The sequence below is a fragment of the Ammodytes marinus genome, assembly GCF_949987685.1.
Source record: "Ammodytes marinus genome assembly, chromosome: 15".
NCBI lineage: Eukaryota > Metazoa > Chordata > Actinopteri > Uranoscopiformes > Ammodytidae > Ammodytes > Ammodytes marinus.
Window position 1 is genome coordinate 19,531,533 of NC_137219.1, and position 21,476 is coordinate 19,553,008.

Sequence of the window (21,476 nt, forward strand, 5' to 3'; positions counted from 1 at the left end):
CCAACAGTCAGTCACACTGACTGTTGGCTTAGTTATTAAAGTGATACAAGACGTTGCAATTCTTGAGAAATTAAGCTTTTTGGCATTTAAAGATCTGAATATTTTAATTGTTGTTGTCTCTTTGTAAGCTTGTTGTGTATTCTCATTGTATATTGTGTATCTGTAATTGACTCGACATCATTGTAAAAGAGGGTAACCCTCAATTGATCTTTCGAGAATAAATAAAGGAAAATGAAAATGAATGAAATAATTCCATTGGGGACATTACGTAATGGGTCAAAGAAAAGAGCAAAATGGTACCCCGAACTTTGATATGCTTGGTGATAAACGTCATGCTCTATAACAGTAGGGCATGATGCATGATAGTGCCTATTTGTTTACACAGGAGCAAGTGAAAGAGATATAGCCTACACCCAGAGGCTATGCTGACCTATTTCTCCCACTCAGAGTTTCATTCTCACTTTATCGTCAAATACCATTCCTGATTCACATCATACAGCACATTTCCCAATAGTAAATTTTGATTACAAATGTATAATTGTATTGAAAATGAAAACTATTGAGAGGATTTCAATAAAGCTTGTCATAAAGCCAAGAGGCTTTTAAAACATTACAGGCAGTCATGATCTCAAACAGACAGCGGTCTTGCTTAACTTTAGAGCGTTAATGATTATGCTTTATGGCTTTTTGCCTTCAGTTTTGCTTTACATACACACATACACAGATACGATTATGAATGTAATGGAAGATTATTATTATTATTATTATTATACAGATTTTCTTTGAAGAATGATGCAGCATTCACAAATAACCATTATTTGTTCTTTCTTCTGTACCGATGAGTGCAGATAATCAATCACAGTATCAAGGGTTTGTGGGAATATAAACTGACCAAAATTGAATCGCAAAACCTTCTGATAATACTGACAGATAAATTGCTCTCTCATGCTTTATACTGCAGTGAGTGACGGAAGTGTGTCTTGACTAATCATTGACAACCACATCAGTTCTCTGGAGATAGACTGTTAACCTAGAACAGACACATCAAAAACCCAGAAATAAAAAGCAGGTAATGTTTGTTTCAGACTGTAAATCTGAACATTTGCTGTTCGTCAAACAGGATCCAAGAGCAAGGATGGATTAGACAGAGGAATATAACCACAGGCGAGTTCTGTTCTGAGCGGTGTACATATCTTGAAACTGAAGATCACCTTGTAAAAACGTGGGTAGCCTCAGGTGTTTACAGGCAGCATATAAGTGACACAGCCTCACCGCTCTCACCTGCAGATCCACCCACCACTTGTCTTGTGAGCTGTTGAGGTAAGGTCTACACAAGAGGAACAACATTTTATACTAGTTGATTCAGAGTTCACCATTTATCAGCTTGCTACATATTGTTTTATATAGGTTTATTTTTGCTTCAGGAAGCCAGACAGCTCATATTGACCTGTTATATTTTACATTAAGAGACGGCAGACTGTGTATTGTTTGCATGGGTGTGTGTGTGTGTGTGTGTGTGTGTGTTTAGGAGGGCAGTGGTATACAGGTCAAATATTAATAAAATGAATTGATAAATGAACATTATTAGTAATTCAATTGACATTTTGAATTCAATTTGAATTATTTCCTGCTGACGTTATATTTTATTTTTTTAATTAATATTCAGGGTACTTTCTATCACCTTATTACTACTCATGTATTATGATGCTGTTTTGGCAGCATGTGATGGACCTAAACCTTAATGTAACTTTATGTTGGCTTTTCCTTTCTTTTTCTTTCTGTAACTCTAAAACGAGTGAGCAAAGTTATTGTAAAAAGGTTCTGGATCTCATATTTTAACAGAGCCCAAACACTGCAGCAATGCCTCCTCCCGGTGTATGTCTGAACATCATTGCGGCTCGTAACAAGCAAGATGGTTTTGGGACCACCACCAACCCTGAGAAGTTCCTCAACCAAGACTACCAGCAGCTGAAAGAGTACTGCGTTGCCCGAGGTGTAAGGTATTTGGACGACATGTTCCCCCCAGACAGAAGATCCATTGGCGAAGGTGTGCTAAGTCCTTCTGACCTGGGCCGTGTGGTGTGGCTGAGGCCAGCGGTAAGTGTTTGAGTGTTTTGGAGTGAACTTGAGAGTCAAACTAAATGTTTGTGTGTCAAGCATATACTGTATATATATATATATATATATATATATATATATATATATATAGGTATGAACAATGCTGAAAACTAAGAATGCTTTCAAAAATGGAAGTTTCAATAGTTTATTTTCATAAATTAACAAAATGCAGTGAATGAACAGATGAGAAATCTAAATCCAGCAGTGCCATCAGCTCAGAACTGGCAGAAACCAGTTGGACCCACCCAGGTGCATCCATCTACTGTTTTCAGCATTGAGGACACCATTAATCCTGACCAAATCTTCAACTTAATTTGCAGAAATTTGCAAGGAACCTCTACCATCCTCCACTGTTGCCTGCAGACACCCATTATTGAAACTTTCTCCAGCCCTTCATCGAACAACCTGCCTTCTGCTACAGTCAAATATTTCAAATGTTGACTCATCAGTCCAGAGCACCTTCTGCCATTTTTCTTGACCACATACAGTTCCCATGTTGTTGTGCATAGTTGAGTTGCTTGACCTTGTTTTCATGTCTGAGGTATTGATTTATTGGCTGCAACCCTCCATGAGAACCACTTTTGGCCAATCTTGTCCAGACAATAGATGGGGGTACCTTTCTTGAACCCACTGGTTTCTGCCAGTTCTGAGCTGATGGCACTGCAGGACATCTTCCGATTTCAAATGGAAACAAGCTTGATCTGTTTTTCATCTGATGCAATAAGTTTCCTTGGCCGACCACTGCGTCTACGATCCTCAAAGTTGCCTGTTTCTTTGAGATTAGTCAAAAAAAGCAGAACATCTTGAGACCCCAGTCTTTTTTGAAATCTTTGGCTGGGAGACATCTTGCTTATCCAGTATAAATAACTTGTTCCCCCACTTGTGATTTTTTTTTTAATTTATAAAAATAAACAATTATTAATTACATTTCTAAAAGCATTCTTAGTCATTTTTTCACACCTGCCTAAAACTTTTCCACAGTACTGTATATATATACATAATATATATATACAGCATAAACTGTATATACCGTACTCTAGAGATCTCCACGAGTAAAAAGCTTTAAAAAAAACTTCCGTCCATACAGTATAGTCATTTCAGTAAGTTTTCCTCACTGTATGATCTAATTGGCTTTTAAGTTATCTGAATGTTTATACTCTTTGTTGTTGTTTTTACTTTGCATTGCTTTCTTTAACTCAACGTCATTGGAAATGAGGGTCACCCCTCAATGATCTCTCCAGTATGAATAAAAGTTTAATGAAGATCCACTCTTTTAAATCATTTCAACATGACCAACAGCCCAGACTGAAATTTGCATGTTATCCCTTCATTTAACCCCTCCTCTCACCCTCGGCCAACTAGATGTAGGTCTGGTGTCTGGCTATGTAATGCATGTGACAGCACAAGTGCAAACATGTTGACTGACTGAACGCTGTAGACTCAGGCTGTACTTACAGTATTTGAATAAAATAGGGTCCATAAATTAAAACCAATTCTCCATACAACATTTTCAATTGTGCATGCATAGGGACCATACTATTTTTTGATAAATGTATTACTATTTTATTTGTATTTATTTATTTGTTCTTCTGACTTATTCACATCACCTCTGTTTCAGAAAATCGCTCCTAATCCAACCTTTGTACTGGACGGGGTCTCCAGGTTTGACTTTGGTCAAGGAATACTGGGTGGGGAAATTAATTATATTATTATTTATAAAAATGTACCGTTGTCTTTTACTGTTTATCTTTCTGACAATTCGATGTTACACACAGGAAACTGCTGGTTTCTGGCGTCTATCGGAGCCTTGACATTCCAGAGTCAAATCCTTGGGCAAGTTGTCCCTCTTGAGCAAACATTTAATGAGAACTACTGCGGACTGTTCCACTTCAAGGTAAATATCTCTGGCTCAACTAGTTAGTGGTATTTCCTTTGAGTACTTTTTGAGTCAGACTGTGAAGCAACTCTGTCTGACTGTCTGCCTGCTTGTCTGTCTGTCTGTCTGTCTGTCTGTAACTTATTGTGGTTGTATCTCGGGTCTCTCTTAAAAATGAGATTACTCGATGAGATTACTTGTAAAAATAAATGTTAAATAAATAAGAAATGTAATGTAGTCATTACTTTTGAACAAATTTGGATTTCACTAAAAAATGATATCAAGTTGAGATTGCTGACAACAAGGTTCAAGGGTTGCTTTCAGATTGACAGGTTTGTAAAGGCGTTCACGTCAAGAGGACAATGTTTTTATGTTCTGGAGAGCACAGAGATAAAACAATCAAACGTTCAACATTTCATTTTTTTTTGGAAGAGGTGAAATTCCTGATTCATTGTAAATAACAGTGTGAAAATAATTTTTTTTGCCCACGTAGTAATAATTTCTGACTACATATTGACACAAATTGACAAAAACAAAATACATCAAACTATATTCCCTTGTTTTTAAAACTTTCAGTTCTGGAGATTTGGAAAATGGGTGGATGTCATCATTGATGACAAGCTTCCGACAATCAATGGGAGTCTTATCTTCGTCCAATCCAAAGACGTGAATGAGTTCTGGCCTGCTCTGCTGGAGAAAGCCTATGCCAAGTATGGAAATAAAGTACATTGTTTCACAGACATTATTGCCATTTCTTTGGATGAGGATTACATTCTGTTTTGGAGATTTTCCTACAAAAATAATATCCCATCCACTTGTGTCAGGGTGTGTGGCTCCTATACTGACATGACTTCTGGAACTCCTTCGGAGGCTATGATGGACTTCACTGGAGGTGTTCACGTCGCTATCAATCTGAAAGACCCTCCTCAAAACCTGTGGGAGCTGATGTGTAGAGCTGGAGAATCCAAGTCATTGATGGGCTGTGGTACACAACAGGGGGTAAGTACAAATACACTACACAAAACCAGCACTGGCAGCACTTTCCCAATCAAACTCTTGGCAAGAGGGGGCAAGAGTGAATTTCCCAAATTTGTGAAAATTGCATTATTAAATACACATGATTTATAGGTTGCAATCACACACTGTTATCAAGTCTCGTTTGGATAAGTCCTCCCAAAACCAATTTTTTTTAAATTCGATTTTTTCTTTGGCTTGTAGGAGACCCCTGAAAACACTGTAATGCAGAATGGATTGGTCCAGGGCCATGCATACACTGTCACGGGTGTCAAAGAGGTAAAGCATTGCAAGTTATCTTTGGAATTATTCTATGGCATTTTTACTTTTTATTACACCTAACCATGTCACTGTCTCTGATTGCTGGTCAGATGATGAGCCGAGGGACACCTGTAAAAGTGGTGCGCTTGCTGAACCCATGGGGCAAAGGAGAATGGGTCGGAGACTGGAGTGATCGGTAAGGACGACTTCCATTCTGTGACTGTATCAAGAAGAAATGGCTCTGGTTTCTGGTCGCAGAAACACTGAAATGATCCATTATTATTCCAAAAGTGAAGATGTGTATATTCTCACACAAAAACCTTATTAAGAATGTGTTTTCTTTGCTTTTCACTTCTATTTTTATTTGAAAGCCAAGAGGTTGTAAACAGTGGGGTTAATTTTGCTTTATCAATATAATCACTTATTATCACCCCATCAGTGGTTTGTTGTATAGCTACTTTACCTACCGTACACTATTACGTGAAAGGATTACGAGGTAATGCGGAGGCGGGGGTTGGGAAACCTGTCAACACTGTCATCTCTGCTTATTCTAAACTGGTTTTGTCAGCTGGTATTAGGGGGATACTTTTCTTTCATGTCAAGCCTGAGGGAAGCTTAAAAGTCTTACAGAAAAAACCCATAGAAAATACCACCAGAAATGTATTTGCATATAAGTTGAGCAGAAAGTTGAGAGGCCCTTGTCTGTCAGCCTTTGGGAAAGGGTTTAAACCTGCCCCTGCATGCTGGAAATGACAGAGAATCAAAGGCTACTGATATAACTCCTCTAACTAAAAAAAGTGTCTTAAAGGTCATCTCTGTGGAAAACCGTGAGTGCTCAGGATCGTGAAGTTTGCCTTGCAGTGGCTGATGATGGAGAGTTTTGGTAAGCAAATGTTGTAATAATAAATTCATTAATAAATGTGGGAAACTTTTTTTAAAGCATCATGTTCTGTCCCACTCAGTCCTTCACAGCAACAACATCAACTACTAAAAACATTGGCTATTTAGTGCTTTTACAAGTGTGATTAAAACGCAATATTTCTACATTAAATATACTAACTTGACGGAGGTCGTGGTGAGAATATATTTATGATTTCCGAGTTATGCATGGTGAAAATCAGTAGACAAGAAAAACGACAGTTGTCTTTTTGAGTATAGGATTGGAAACATAATTTCAGACACAAAGCACCTTGTGGAACTGGATTGCTTGGCCCGTCCTCACAAACCCACTTATTCACAAATAGACAGAGGGGCGCTCTCAGTCTTCTAGTTGCTTTTCTTTGCAATAAAAAAAAGAACAAAGAGTTAGATATACATATGTTGTATTTATGAATATAAAATGATACCTCGACTGGTGCAGAACAACTTTTTAATTATAAATCTTGAACTTTAATTCTCAAGGTAATGGTTTTACATCCAGAAGAATAAACATAATATTTGTTGTCCACAGGATGACCTTGGAGGACTTCTGTAGGTGCTACTCAGATCTTGACATCTGCTGCCTGTGTCCAGGATTCCTTGATGGAAGCTCTTCTTGCAATTGGAATACCTCCTCCTATGAGGGCAGATGGGTTGCAGGAACCACTGCTGGAGGATGCATGAACAACCGAGGTACCTCCAGGAACACCAACACAAACCTAATGAGACCATATGTCATGTGTCATACCACAGAAGCCAATCTTCTCGATAACACTCAAAGTGGTCTTGTCAGCATAAACCACTTTTAGGCAGATTGGCACTGAAACAGATACAAATCCACTTCCCCATATACAGTATATTTTCCTAGGATGTGACTAATCAAACATTCAGGGCAAAATGCAAACGGAATCTTCAAAAGCAGCAGGGCAGCATCTTTCATATGTAAACCACAAAAAATAAACAGCTTAATCTAGATCTCAAAAATGCAGCAACACCACTGACAAAAGTTCCAACTGGGCAAATCATTCTATATTTACTTGAATGCAGGAAAAACGTGGTCACAAGCAACATACTTCAAGTAAAACATTCTGACAAATTTTCACTTCCAGTGTAGACAGGAAGTTACAAAATACAATATTCTGGTAGAGCACATCCGCATTCCTGGGAAAGTTGATCTATTGTCATAGATAAATATATTACTATAAGCTGTGATACTGTTCATTCAGTAAAAGATTAATTGACAAATATTTATGAGTTGGACTGTAGCCTTGCTTTCGATCTTATTTTTTAGTTAATCAATAACACACAATGATTTTAATGTCCATGATGAATCAATCAAATCACTCATTTGCTCCCTTTGTCTCCTAGATAGTTTCTGGACTAATCCACAGTTCCGGGTCAAGATTGGTGGTGAATGTTCACAGAAAGATGGCCAGAAAAACATGCTGGTGTCTCTCATGCAAAAGCCTGACAAAAGGAATAGACGCCTGGTCCAAAATCTCCACATTGGATTCTCTATATTTGAGGTAAATAATCGCCTCTATTCTTTCTGTCATGAGGACTGTTGGGGATGGAATAGCTGACGTTGCCTGATTCAATTAAAACAATACTCTTGCAATAGATCAATCATTTTTAACATTCTGTGCCATCGTATCAAAGAAACTCTAAAACAATATACGTGTACGCATTCTAAGACGGGGAACACTGGGGAAAACGTTTGCACACAAAATAGCTTGTAATTTATTTGACTTCAAATAAAAACCCACACACATTTGAGACATGTGCATTTGTCTGCACGAACGATAGTGACAAATCACATTTCCTATTTCAAAATAAAAGCCACCTTGTTATTAGCCAGTTGAATGCCATTAATGTGAAGCAGCATTCAGTGTACATTAGCAGAAATGTGATATGGCTGTAGGAGAGTGAACAGTAAACAATGAGACTGATACCAATGAAATTTAAAATTGTGTTGCCTTGAAGACATTTTGACTGTAACATTTACTTATCTACTGCCTACTTGTTGCTGCTCCATTGGTGTAGCTATCATTGTAAATCCAAACAGTTATAGACAAGTATGCAAAGCCAGATCCAATGATGGGGAATGACCCCGATTTGTGAATGGCACAAAGTGGAGGTTTTACTAGTATAATGTTACGAGTCTGCAATAACCTCAGGTTTTTAAGGGTCCGTCTTCTAACAGGGTGAAAAGAAGATTGCATAGTCAACACAGTAAATGGAAGGACCAAAGTCAATGTCCATGAAACCGGTTTGTAGGTCCGTTTCACAACAGTTGATTATCAAGGCAGGTGACTCAGAGCATGCTCGGCGTTTAAAGTGACTGCATAACTGTATGTTAAAATAGTGCATTAAACTAATTGACAATGTTGTGACACATTAATTGAAATAATTGCTTTCTGTTCAACATGAACTCATCATCCACGGATTTCCCTCAAGGTGACCGGACAAGTAAGAAACGATCCTTATTCACAATAAACATTCTCCACCCACATTGGTAAACAGCTCCGATAAACACATAAACTGCAGATAACTCCAATATCTATTTGGCATTGCAGGACAAGGAACAGATGGGGAAGTTCCCAGCCTCTTTTTTCAGCAGCCACCCGATTGTTGCCCAAACTAAGACCTACATGAATGGCCGTGAGGTGATGGAGTTTACAATGCTGAAGCCCGGTGAATATCTGATTGTGCCATCCACCTTCAATGCCAATGAGACGGCCTCCTTCATCCTGACCATCCACTCCAAATCAGAGACCAGTGGCTAGTATGTCTCCCTGTTGGTGTTACATCAAATGATGCAGAGTCAACGAAAAATATTTTTTTTAATGGCATAGGGGAGAACGGGGTAATTTGTCACACGGGTTGGTTGTCACAATCGTTATATCTCGGAACCAGAAGGCGCTGTCTGTGAAATTTTGGTATGTAAATATCCAGAATTGGGATCAGAGGTCACCTACATAGTCTTCCTTGGAGTTAGACTGCTGAATTTGACGTGAGACGACTGTTTGTGTTTTTCATGTCAAATTGAAAATATTTAGCTCCTCAGTATTTTTCTTCTAGGCTTTTACACAATGGGTTTATAACAAAACACTTGTTACCCATACAAAGTGTGAAGGGTAAACTATAGTTTAGATTGTGGCTAGCAAGCTAATTAGTTGTCAGATGGTTGTTGGCCTTGATGCTAGCAAGAAATTCAAGTTGGGGTTGGTCGTCACATTTTTTGGGGGGTTGGTTGTCACATGTTACCTCAAGGCTGCAGCCAGAAAAGGAACCCAATAACGAAAGAAATTGTCAAGCTGTATCCTCACTGACACCCCAGAGAAGGAAAGAATAGAGCAGGAAAAGGCAGCTAGCATGCAAAAGAAAAAAGGGCAACAAAATCAAAACAACCCAGTGCATCCCAAACTAGACCAGCTGCCAAGGCTACAGTAAGTTATGTAGGCCTATTTGTCAACTTGACAATGCAATTAAACTTTCAAATGTAGTTCTACTTTCTTGTCTTCTTTTTAAGATTATTCCCATTAAGATAACATTGTGACAAACAACCCCATAGTGTTTGACAACCGACCCCTTGATGGGGTTGGTTGTCACAATGTGTAAGGGTGTCTTTGATGATTAATTTCTTCTTTATTACAATAAGATAGAAAAAGTGAGGGGTACACATTTCAAGCCAACACCTCAAGCTTCAATTTAATGTAATAATGACTATTGAAAGATGTTTAGGTGATGTGCAATTCTCACTAGAGTAAAAAGTGTGCCTACTTACCCCGTTCTCCCCTACTGTATGTCACACATTATTTGTTTAAAACAAAACAAAAAACTAATCACATGTCTAATAGGTCTTGGGTCTTTTCCCCACAGTGAGAGCTCATCCAACCATAAACATGAGCAAAAAGAAAAAAAGGTTTGCAAGATTAAATAATATAACAATATTTCTTAAATGGCTTATCTTTCATTACACGCTACGTAAAATGGGTTTTGCCAGTAACATTTCAAATTCGATGAAATTACCAAAATTCTCTGCAACTTTCTCTTCTTCTTTTATTTCCCAGCTCCAAAAGATCCCAAGTATACAGGAGGACCAAAACAAGAAAAGACTTTTCCGCCAATACTCTGACAAGGTAATATTTGTCTCACTCACTCACACGTGTCTCGCCGACTCGCATACTAGTAACAATTGGGTTTCATTGGGATTTGGACAGGGGCTGGGCAATCTCTTTTTAACTACCAATTAGCAGTACATAGTTTAAACTTCAATATTTCCTAATTAAAAATAGTTCAGATTACTATGTATGACGTGGATGTGGTTCATCGCGAAATACCAACAGATTTAGGGAGATTTCGAGCATTTCTTTAGCTCATTGCTTTTGTTTGACTGTACTTTTTGGTTCTTTCTTATCATCCAGCTGTTTTTATTGAGAAAAAAAAACATGTTAGACCGACCACACACTACCTGCCCAGCACCAAATGACAGATAGTCGTTGTTAGCACCTACTGTGGATTGTTAATTTGGTGCCATGCCACAAATTCGACGATCCAATATTCCGACAGCTCAATAGTTCGCCATATTTCCACAAAGTTAAGTTAGTTTTAAGTTGGATATTCCACAGACATTAATCAGCTACTAAATTGTTTTGTGTAAACTAGAAAGTTTTTAATGATGTCTCTAAATCAGTTTGCCGGTTACCTGTGAGGGCCGGTGGGTGTGCTAACCGTCCTGGTGCCTACTGCGGGTGAAACTAAGTCAGAAGACGTCGCTGATGAGTAGAATATCCAACTTAAAACTAACTTCACCGCAGTGGAAATAGGTCTGACTATTGAGCTGTGGGAGTAGTGGGCCATTGGATTTATGGGTTGTCCCCGCTGTTTTGCTACCATGTTAGCCAAATCCCCTTTAGGCCATATAATGTCATAGGCTTGTGATATTCCGCTTGTTGAGGAGTTTTACAGATGTAGTCTTCAATGATTCCATTTCCTAGCATAAAAGACATACATAGCAATAATAGCAAACAACAAGTTGACCAAGCAGTCTTTGCAAGCTGGCTGAACGGTCCATAAATCTTATTTTAATTTCATTTTCAGTATGAAGAAGTGGATGCTGAGCAGCTCCAGAATCTTCTAAATGACCAAATCCTGACAGGTTTGGACAGCAAAGAAAATCTAAACACGCTTGACAAAATACACATCACAATACACTGTTGTTATCCTGTCTAAATCTCATACGCTACTGATTATTCTTTCTAACATGTTTTTTAGGAGACTTGAAATCTGGAGGCTTCAGCCTTGATGCCTGTCGCAGCATGGTTGCTCTGATGGATGTATCCTGATACATGTGACATTCAATATGATTTGGTACAATCTGGACACTGTAAATAATACATTCACCCATTTGGTTTCACTTTCCTCTACTCAAAAAGCTTTAATGTTAGAAGAAAATCTCTCACAAAGAATGTAGTTACATGAAACTATAAGTAACAGTGAAAACGATAGTTACGTATGTAACTACGGTTCTATGAGTTCCGGATGACCGCCAGAGGCGGTGCTTATAGCACTGGATGTTCCATCGCGCGCATGCGCAGGTCGAGATCTTTATACCAACAAAGTCACCTGTGACACCTGGGTGACTCCGGGAATGTATATATTCCGGAAGTCACCAGAGGTTCTGTTCCACTGGATCTTCTCGCGGTGTCTGAGAAGTCTGAGTGACAGAGAACTCTGGCGGTCATCCGGAACTCATAGAACCGTAGTTACATACGTAACTATCGTTCTATTTCGTTCCTACTGACCGCCAGAGGCGGTGCTTATAGCACTGGATGACTTATACCAAAAAGGTCACGAAGAGTACTCATCAATTAAGGGCTTGCAGCCATCAACAAGACAGCTGTCATCCCACCGGATGAGGTGGAGCAACATTTACTCTGTAGAGCTGCGCAACGTACATGATGAAGACCATGTAGCCGTGGCGCAAATGTCCTGCCGTGAAATCCGCTTCAAGGCAGCCCCTGATGTAGCCATACTCCTGGTAGAGTGGCACTCAACGGCCAAGGCATGGGGAGCCCCTGTGCTCTATATGCATTCAAAATCACCTCCACAAGTCAGTGGGGGTGTCTCTGTTTGGACAGGGCAGCCCCCTTCCTGCAGCTCCCATAGCAGACAAAGAGGTATTTGTCTTACGCAAGCTGGTTGTTGCCACAACCTATGCCCTAAGCGCCCGCCCCGGGCACAGTGGGTCTGACATTCTTTCTGCATCCCCTGGTGAGCCCAGGGGATTGAAAGCAGCCAACTCGATCGATTGGTCTACATGGTGGGGAGACAATCGTTTGGATAGGAAGGATGGATTGGCGAGAGCACCACTCCTGACCCTTCTGCATGCCAGAGCAAGCACGCCTGGCTCACTGCCGAGGCATGGAGTTCACCGACCGATTGCAGTTGCAATGGCAAGGAGGAATGCCGTCTCATAGACAGCCGCGTCAGGTCTGCCTGACTCAGCGGCCCAAATGGGGGTAGACCTAAGGCCCTCAGGACTACTTGTAAGCCCCCTGATGGTGCCCTCAGGGGTCATGGTGGCTGAATGAAGCCTCTGGCCTGACTAGGTAGTGGGACCCTACCGTCTGGTTGTCCACCCCTGCATGTGCGGCCGATATCGCAGCCACATAGACGCACAGGGTGGAAGCAGCTGTCCTGCTGCCCAACACAGACTGCAGAAGTGTAGTATCACTACCACTGACAAGTCCATGGGACTTCGCCATGTGCCATGCACCACTGTGAAAACAACTTCCACCTGTCTGCATAGCGCCATGTAGTGGCGAGTGCCCCTGAAGTTAAAACGGTATGGACCTCTGACTGGTCGCAATACGTCAACAGTGGGTCCTGGCTACCAGGAGCCCCACGCACAGCTGCAGGCGCCCCGAGTTCGGGTGCCCCATGTGTACGCCTACCTGAGACAGAAGGTCCTGTCTCCCTGGAAGGCACCAAGGCTCTCCTTGAGGAGTTTAGTAACGCTGGGATCCATGGCCTTCCTGGCCAATGTGGAGCCACCAAACGTAGGCTGTAACTGCAATGCTGGACCCCATCCAGTGTTGTCAGTAACAAAGCTACACACATAGTGTGTGGCACGGCTCATGCACTGGCAAGCAATAAGTAAGCTATGCACGCAAGGCTTAGGTGAGAGCCCACGCTGGTGGGACACAGCTCAATACACAGTGAAAGCGACTTCTGCCCGAAGCCGCCCACTTGACGAGCAATTATTAGCCTATGCAACCGCTCTAGGCGACAATGCTACAAATACTGTGGCGGTGGCTTGGCTCACCCCAAGCCACTCGCTGTCGATTAAATCAAAGTAAGCAACCGGTCTAGGCGAACTTAGCACCCGATCACAGTGCAACAATGCTAGAAAGACAATACATTCGAGCATACAATTAGCAACCGGGCTTTAGTGAAAAACACACAAGCAACGGTGCGAAGGAAATGCACAAAGCAGGATGACTGGCCAAGCATTAGCCAGAGCATCCTGCCTTAGGGGACTGGTCCTCTCCATCTAGGAGAACCCAGGGGGACAGTGGGTCATCTCTTCGGAAGCAAAGAGATATGCCACTGCCCTGCCATACTTGTCCCAATCATGCCCACCACCTCCGGATGGAGTCTCCACTCCCCGGGGGTGGCCCTTTTCTATCGCTGCGTTCCGGACACCTGGAACTTGGACAGCTTGGATAATGATAATTAGATTATGCTGAGGCCAGCATACTTATCAGTCGAAGGAAGAGGCTGTACTCCAGCAGCCTCCATTGCATGGAGTGCTGTAGTAGCTGCTGAACGGTAGCTACGCGCTATGGAGAAAGGCAGGCTCGCATGGCCGCCGACTCGAGCACCAGCTGAGCTGTAATGGTGGCAGGGATGCTGCCACACACTGTTTAATATCCGCAGAGCCAGGGACGGCCCAAACGGAGGAACCCTGAACTGGTACACCCTGCCCAGAAATGCAAAGGGGAGGACCACCTGTGACATTGGGCAGTAGGGACTTGAAAGTAGCATCTTTCAGGGCTATGACACAACCAGTCCGCCTGAGCGATAGACTGGAGGACCCCTGCAACACGCAGCATGGGGAAGGAAGAATCGTGAGGCCCTGATTCCGCCGTCTTAGTCCAGAACGGGGCGACCCCGCCCCAACTCCTGGTACCTGAACTTCGGTTGAGTAGAACCTACCGAGCATCGAGTAGCACCCCCAAGGACTCTGGGGGAGGGCGGACGCTGGACGCCGACCTCCTGGCGCCTGAAATACAGCTGTAGCGCAGTGTTACGGCGCTGTACAGAATGTGCTGGGAAGCACTGGCCCCTTGATTGTCCACCTGAACGTGGTTGAAGCTATTGGCACCGGGTACCACAGAGGTTCCCGGCCTGGATCAGGCAGAGGTGCACGTCGCAGCGTGCAACTACTGTCTAGCCTGGTCAACCTGGACACTTCGCACCGGGCCTGAAGAGCAGCTGGCCGAACGTCTGGCCTGGGATCACTGGAAGAGAATGGAGGGTCTGTCGACACACCTCCGACTGGGACGACGCCACAGTTGACATCAACCTGCCTAGCTCCCTAAGTCATAATGCAAAGTCTGCAGTGAAGCATCACTGAGGGTCCATGCTGAGTGACCAGCACCTGACCCCTGTATGGTTTGCGACCGAGCCAGGACTGTGTGAGAAAGCAAATTCCCAGATGGCGGACGGACACTGACCCTCTAGCCGAGCTGCCCACCTGTATAACGTTACAGGACGCAGCTGTGGACAGCATGTCATCCCCTGAGTAGGAAGGATGCACAGCCGCAAGGCTACTCACTGCCGCTGGCACCCTGAGCTGGTTGGAGGCTAGCAGGAGAGCTTCTACCTAGCAAGCCTCAGTGCCTGAGGCATGAAACTACGGTTCATGCATGGGTTATCTGACAGTGCTTTCCTCAGGTGCTCACCCCGAGACCTGCAGGGCACTTCTCATGGCCATACTCCACTGTAGGGAGGCCATGAAGGCATCACAATTACTGGTTGTTTAGCATGTCAGCAATTTAGCAGGCTAGGCTAAATGAATTAGTAGCCTACTCAACCGAGCTTCAGGTGCAAGCACCAGAGCAACGGAGCGACACCCTTAAGTAACAGTGACGGCGACCTTAGGAGGCCTACGAGAACAACCGAATAATACAGTGGCAGCGCTAAACTATGCCGCCCACTTGCGAGCAAATACAGTAGCCTGCGCAGACACGACAACTGTGTGACAGCTACAATAACACAGTGAAGGCGACCTTTGGAAACATAAGACGCTCACTGGCTAGCAACTAATGTATGCAACCGGGCTTTAGGCGAGAGCAACCGAGCCTCGGTGCGACACCGCTAGAATAATACAGTGGTGGTGTAAACTATGCCGCCCACTGGCGAGCAAGTTACAGTAGCCTGCACAGACACGACAACCGTGTGACAGCTAAAATAACACAGTGAAGGCGACTCTTGGAAACCCAAGACGCTCCCTGGCGAGCAACCAACGTATGCAACCGGGCTTTAGGCGAGAGCAACCGAGCCTCGGTGCGACACCCATGGACATATAAGAAGGGCGATACCGTTAGAATAATACAGTGGCGGCGTACAACTACGCCCACTGGTGAGCAAGTTACAGTAAACATGCTAGAATTTAGCCAAAAGTCGAGCCAGCTAGAATATGCATCCGACTAAGGCATGCAACCGGGCCTCAGGCGAGAGCAACCGAGCCACGGTGCGACACTGCTAGAATAGCACATTGGCAGTGTAACCCTGCCGCCCACTGGCGAGCAAGTTACAGTAGGCTAGGCAATCGAGCTCTAGGCGAGAGCACACCCAAGCAACGACGCGACCTGTCGAGCCAATTAAAATATGTAATCCGAATAAGGTATGCAACCGGGCTTCAAGCGAGAGCAACCGAACCACGGTGCGACACTGCTAGAATAATACAGTGGCGGTGTAAAACTATCCCGCCCACTGGCGAGCAAGTTACAGTAGGCTAGGCAATCGAGCTCTAGGCGAGAGCACCCAAGCCGAGAGCGCACCCACACAGTTCAAATGAATTCAGTTTACTTAAGAAGGGGACAGTGCAAATCAATAAACCACATGATCATACATGGGCTAAAAAAATGCTAGAATTAGCCAATTAAGCTATTCTCTATCTGTAGTCCCCTGGCAGTGTCAGCGGCTCTTGGTAACCCCAGCCGCCCACTGGCTCTAGAGGCACAGTGACGGCCGCATGAGCTACCGCAACGGTGCGACACGGCTATAATAACACAGCGGTGTGAAACTAAGCTGCCAACTGGCGCCACACTACAGCAGCCTACACACGAGCAACAGTGTGACACGGCTAAATAACACGGTGAAGGCGATTTAGGAAACTAATTCGTCCACCGGCGAGCAATACAGCAGCATACAGTGTATACAACAGCATACCAGTGTGTGGCACGCACACGATTGGTGCGACACAGCTCAAATACAACAGTGAAAGAGACTTCTGCACCCGAAGCCGCCCACCTGACGAGCAAATTAAGTAGCCCATGCAACCGCTCTAGGCTACTCACAGCGACAATGCTACAAAGTAGGCTCGCTGTCGATTAAATCAAAGTAAGCAACCGGTCTAGGCGAACTTATCACCCGATCAACAGTGCAACAATGCTAGAAAGACAACAGCCTACATTCGAGCATACAATTAGCAACCGGGCTTTAGCGAAAAACACGCAAGCAACGGTGCGAACAACAGTGAAAGAGGCTTCTGACCCGAAGCCGCACCTGACGAGCAAATTAAGTAGCCTATGCAACTGCTCTAGGCTACTCACAATGCTACAAAGTACTGTGGCGGCGGCTTGGTACCCCCAAGCCGCTCGCTGTCGATAAAATCAAAGTAAGCACCGGTCGGGGCGAACGTAGCCCCCGATCAACAGTGCACAATGCTAGAAAGACAATACATTCGAGCATACAATTAGCAGCCGGCTAGCGAAAAACACACAAGCAACGGCGACACTGCTACAAAGTACTGTGGCGGCTCACCTGCCGAGCAAATTAAGTAGCCTATGCAACTGCTCTAGGCTACTCACAATGCTACAAAGTACTGTGGCGGCGGCTTGGTACCCCCAAGCCGCTCGCTGTCGATTAAATCAAAGTACGCACCGGTCGGGGCCCGAACGTAGCCCCCGATCAACAGTGCACAATGCTAGAAAGACAATACCTTCGAGCATACAATTAGCACCCGGGCTTAGCGAAACACATAAGCAACGGTGCGAACGAAGAATAACACGGCGACTGTGAAGCCGCCGCCTGATCTAATCAAAGCAAGGTGGAAAGGTGATACTAGCTTCCGCGGCAGCCTCGGGCTACGCGTAGCCTCACACTTTACTCACCCCTTCCAAGTCGAACGAATTGCAAGTCGCAGCCCTTGGTGGTCGAAGTCAATCGAAGCACCAACCCTTAGGGTACGAGCTACTCGCGACAAGCTAGTGGTATATTAGCACACAACAATGTGTGCGACCTGCTATCCGCGAGAAAATAGAGGAACAGAACCTCTGGTGACTTCCGGAATATATACATTCCCGGAGTCACCCAGGTGTCACAGGTGACTTTGTTGGTATAAAGATCTCGACCTGCGCATGCGCGCGATGGAACATCCAGTGCTATAAGCACCGCCTCTGGCGGTCAGTAGGAACGAAATAGAACACTGCCAAACCTGCCTGCCTTTATGTCATGACATAATACACATTTCCTTAATGTTGGGCTTGAAAGACATCGATCACTGGCAAACTGAATGGTGAGGAATTTGTACGTCTGTGGAAGAAGGTCACTACATACAAGGTAAATCACTACATACAAGGTAAAAGGAACAAAGTAAAGGTTAATTCAGATCATTAAATGATTGTATCATTAACATACACTATATTGTCTGATTCCTTATTCTACCATTGATACAGTATGCATCTTAATATAGACATAGATTTTCCTAATCATTGTTGATGTTTTCTTCCCTTACCAGGACATTTTCTTCCTCACTGATGTGTCCCGAACAGGAACACTGTCACTGAGTGAGCTGAGGAATGCGTTCTCAGCTTCAGGTAGACCAGCTCACTAGTCATTCTTTACCTTGATTACAAATGTATTGGAATAGTAAAACAAACCTCAACAGAAAAACAACACTATGCCATATATAAGACAGTCCTTTACAACACAAGGAAACATGATGAAAATCTATTATTTTCAACAATAATACTGGTATTAGCTGAATTCGAAACATACTGTGCATACTTCCAATGCTACCTCTTATAAAAAATGTTATCTAAGATAATATTATCTGTCAGCTCAATGTTTTGGTTTATGGCATCCAACTTTAAAGTTATAGATTGGTCCCACCACTCTCATAGCCATGTTGTCTCCATATATGTCTCCACATAACTGCTAAATGTCTGCTCACTGCGTATATAGGCAACCATTTTCTAACAAGTTTGCCATATCTCACTATTGTTTCAAAGATGGTAATACAATGTTGGTAATTCAGTATTTCACAGCTTGTTTACACTGCCCCAAGTGGCCAAAATCAGTTATTGCAACTTTAAATAACTTTCTGATGAGAATTCCCACTAGCTGCTGCATGAAATTTATTTTGGTTAATGAGACTTGATGTGTTTTTGAATATGGTTAAAAAAGAAGTATAACCTAAGCAAATCATTTTGGTGAATTTGGTACATGAAATAAAAAAAGCTGTCGTGTGTGAAATCGTCAAACCTGTGAGTATTGCTAGGATTGGCTTAATGCCAGATAAAGGAAAGATGTTTGTACAAACAAGTTCATTTTTTTTGTATGTGTCTTGATTCTAACATGCACTTCTGACTAATAGTCTATAGGTGGAAATTTAGCTTGTGTAAAAAATGCGATATCACAGCAATATCCTTGAACAATTTACCAAATTCCAAATCCCCCCTTAAGCTCTCGCCCTGTGTATGTTGAACAGGAATTAGGGTCAGCGATGACATGCTGAACTTGATGGCTCTGCGCTACACAGCCTCCTCTGGACATGTGACGCTGGAGAGCTTCATCAGTCTCATCCTTCGTTTTGACTGCATGTACAGTAAGTCAAGTCAACGGGACACATGATAATAACAGATGACACTATTGGCCTTGTAAATAAGTTAAAATAAACATCCACATCAGGGAAATTATTCATTTTAATAAAGTAACACACCGTTTCACTGACTACTCGCCTGTCGAATGTCAAAGACGGGGGTCTGTCTAATTCCTGAAAGTCCCGGCCAAACCATTGACTAGTGAAAACTCGGGGAGTAGCAGCCACTCCACCACCATGCCAAAAGGAAAAGGAAAAAGTATAGCTTCATTGGATTGTTTTTTAAATGTATTTGTATTTGGTTGCTCCATCGTGATGGGCCCCAGTTTACAGTATACCTTGCCCTCTGCTTTTCTTCTCTTCCCCCCCCCCCCCCCCCCGCACCACTTTTTTTGATCATGAATATTACATGTTGTACGTTTAAGGGGATACAATTAATTACAATGTGTGTGTTTTTCAACAGAAATCTTCAAACAACTGTCGGATGGAAAATCCATGAATCTGAAAGAGTCAGAGGTAATGTTCTTCTTGTCGGCTTGTTCATGAACAATTTCACACAGAAGAGCTGTTGATCGTTAGGACAGAGGAAAGAGAAAATTCTCTGAGATAGAATGACATGATGTGACTTCATTATATGTTTTCTGTGATCGATGATGCATTATTGTGAATATGGTGCACTGCATTAATAATCTGTCACTTCTTTCATTTCAGTGGATTTACATTTCAATGTACACTTGAACAAGGAAGATGGACAGCGTAATCCATCTGGAAACATGGGAGTGGATATTTCAAAAGAATGTCTGTTTTTCACCATATGCCAAAATGCATGATACACAAAAGATATATTCCTTTTTGAGTGAGCCATTACACAGTATGACATGTTACTAGAGTGCATTTTGTTTTTATACATTTTCTACACTTTAATTGTTTGGGATTGCGCCCTATATTGTATGTCTACTTCTTTCTGGTAAAATAATGATTTATGTTTGAAACCAAGAAGAATAGCAATATAAGTGTAAACTCCATTTAAAAATGTTTGGGGCGCCCTTAGCTCAGTTGGTAGGGCGTCCCCCCCCCATGGGCCTCGGCCAGCAGCGGAACGGGGTTCGATTCCAGCCCGCGGTCGTTCTCTGCATGTCACTCCCCTCTCTGACCCATTTCAACTCTGTCTCTACACTATCAATAAAAGCATAAAAATGCCCAAAAAATATATCTTTAAAAAAACAGCTATTTGATGCATGTGAGTGTCTTCCTTTCAAGCTATAACATTTTGCAAACTTATCTTGTGTATTCAAATGCAGCATTTATGATGCACAACGTTGAGATGATGTTAAGTTTTAATAAATAATTTTTTTTGGTTGCCACTCAAATGTTCACGGACCTGTTTGGAACAAAGGTTAGTGTTGCACTTCTGCCCTCTTGTGGCTTTAACATTACAAGGAGCAACATGAGGACAGTACCAAAACATGTATCAAAGCAAGGCCACTCAGTTCATAAACTGGAATACATTAGCGAGGCCAACCGGGCTTAGTTTATTCGTATGCTATTTGTTTCCGGCCAGCTGACTTGTTGACACAAATCTATAGAATTTAACAGCAACAGGATACTGTAAAAATGTAAAAAGAAAATATTGGCACAATTCAAGTGTGCTGTGCTAATGATACAAAGTCGACTACACCCAACTTCTGTTTTGTTCTCACCTTGTCTCACCCTCCATTGTAGTCAGTTTGGTGCATAGCAACATAACATTACATAATGAATTTTTGTGTTGTCAATTGTAAGTACTTTCTCTAACCTATTAAATGCAGGTGTTCTACCATCGTGTCACACGAAAAAAAGAAAAAATACACCGGGCCTCCTACACACTTCACCTGACAATGCTTTGCTCTCAGCTTACCTTAGTTCACAAAAGTAAAGCCCACACATCTTGTTTACGCTGCATCACACACTGCAGTGCAAATATTTGAAAAGAAAATTAAACACAATCGTTTTATTGTAACCACAGTTAAAATGATATCACATTAGTTTGCACTGTATATTAGCGTGATAGTTTTCAAATCCTCTCTGCATTGACAATACATTTAAAGATGCATGTGAAAGTCTGCCTTTCAATTTATGTAAGACCTGTGACAAGTTGCAGCTTGTTCAGAACCAATGCCTATGGGTGCACAC

The 21,476-nt window shown here is 42.6% G+C and overlaps 1 protein-coding gene across 1 annotated transcript; it reads left to right on the top strand.

The window, feature by feature from the left end:
* Positions 1 to 1,845: 1,845 nt before the first annotated feature.
* Positions 1,846 to 20,042, top strand: LOC307261987 (calpain-1 catalytic subunit-like; the record flags this gene model as incomplete). The annotated part of the gene is made up of 21 exons (XM_080042718.1): positions 1,846 to 2,097; positions 3,737 to 3,806; positions 3,894 to 4,012; positions 4,571 to 4,704; positions 4,819 to 4,993; positions 5,213 to 5,287; positions 5,380 to 5,465; positions 6,078 to 6,152; positions 6,720 to 6,880; positions 7,556 to 7,713; positions 8,645 to 8,656; positions 8,764 to 8,972; positions 10,070 to 10,112; positions 10,261 to 10,329; positions 11,291 to 11,348; positions 11,465 to 11,526; positions 17,975 to 18,043; positions 18,222 to 18,300; positions 19,194 to 19,310; positions 19,768 to 19,820; positions 20,016 to 20,042. The coding sequence occupies exons 1-21, from the start codon at positions 1,861 to 1,863 to the stop codon at positions 20,040 to 20,042; spliced, it is 2,088 nt and encodes a 695-aa protein (XP_079898844.1). The 5' UTR covers positions 1,846 to 1,860.
* Between the last annotated feature and the right edge of the window lie 1,434 nt (positions 20,043 to 21,476).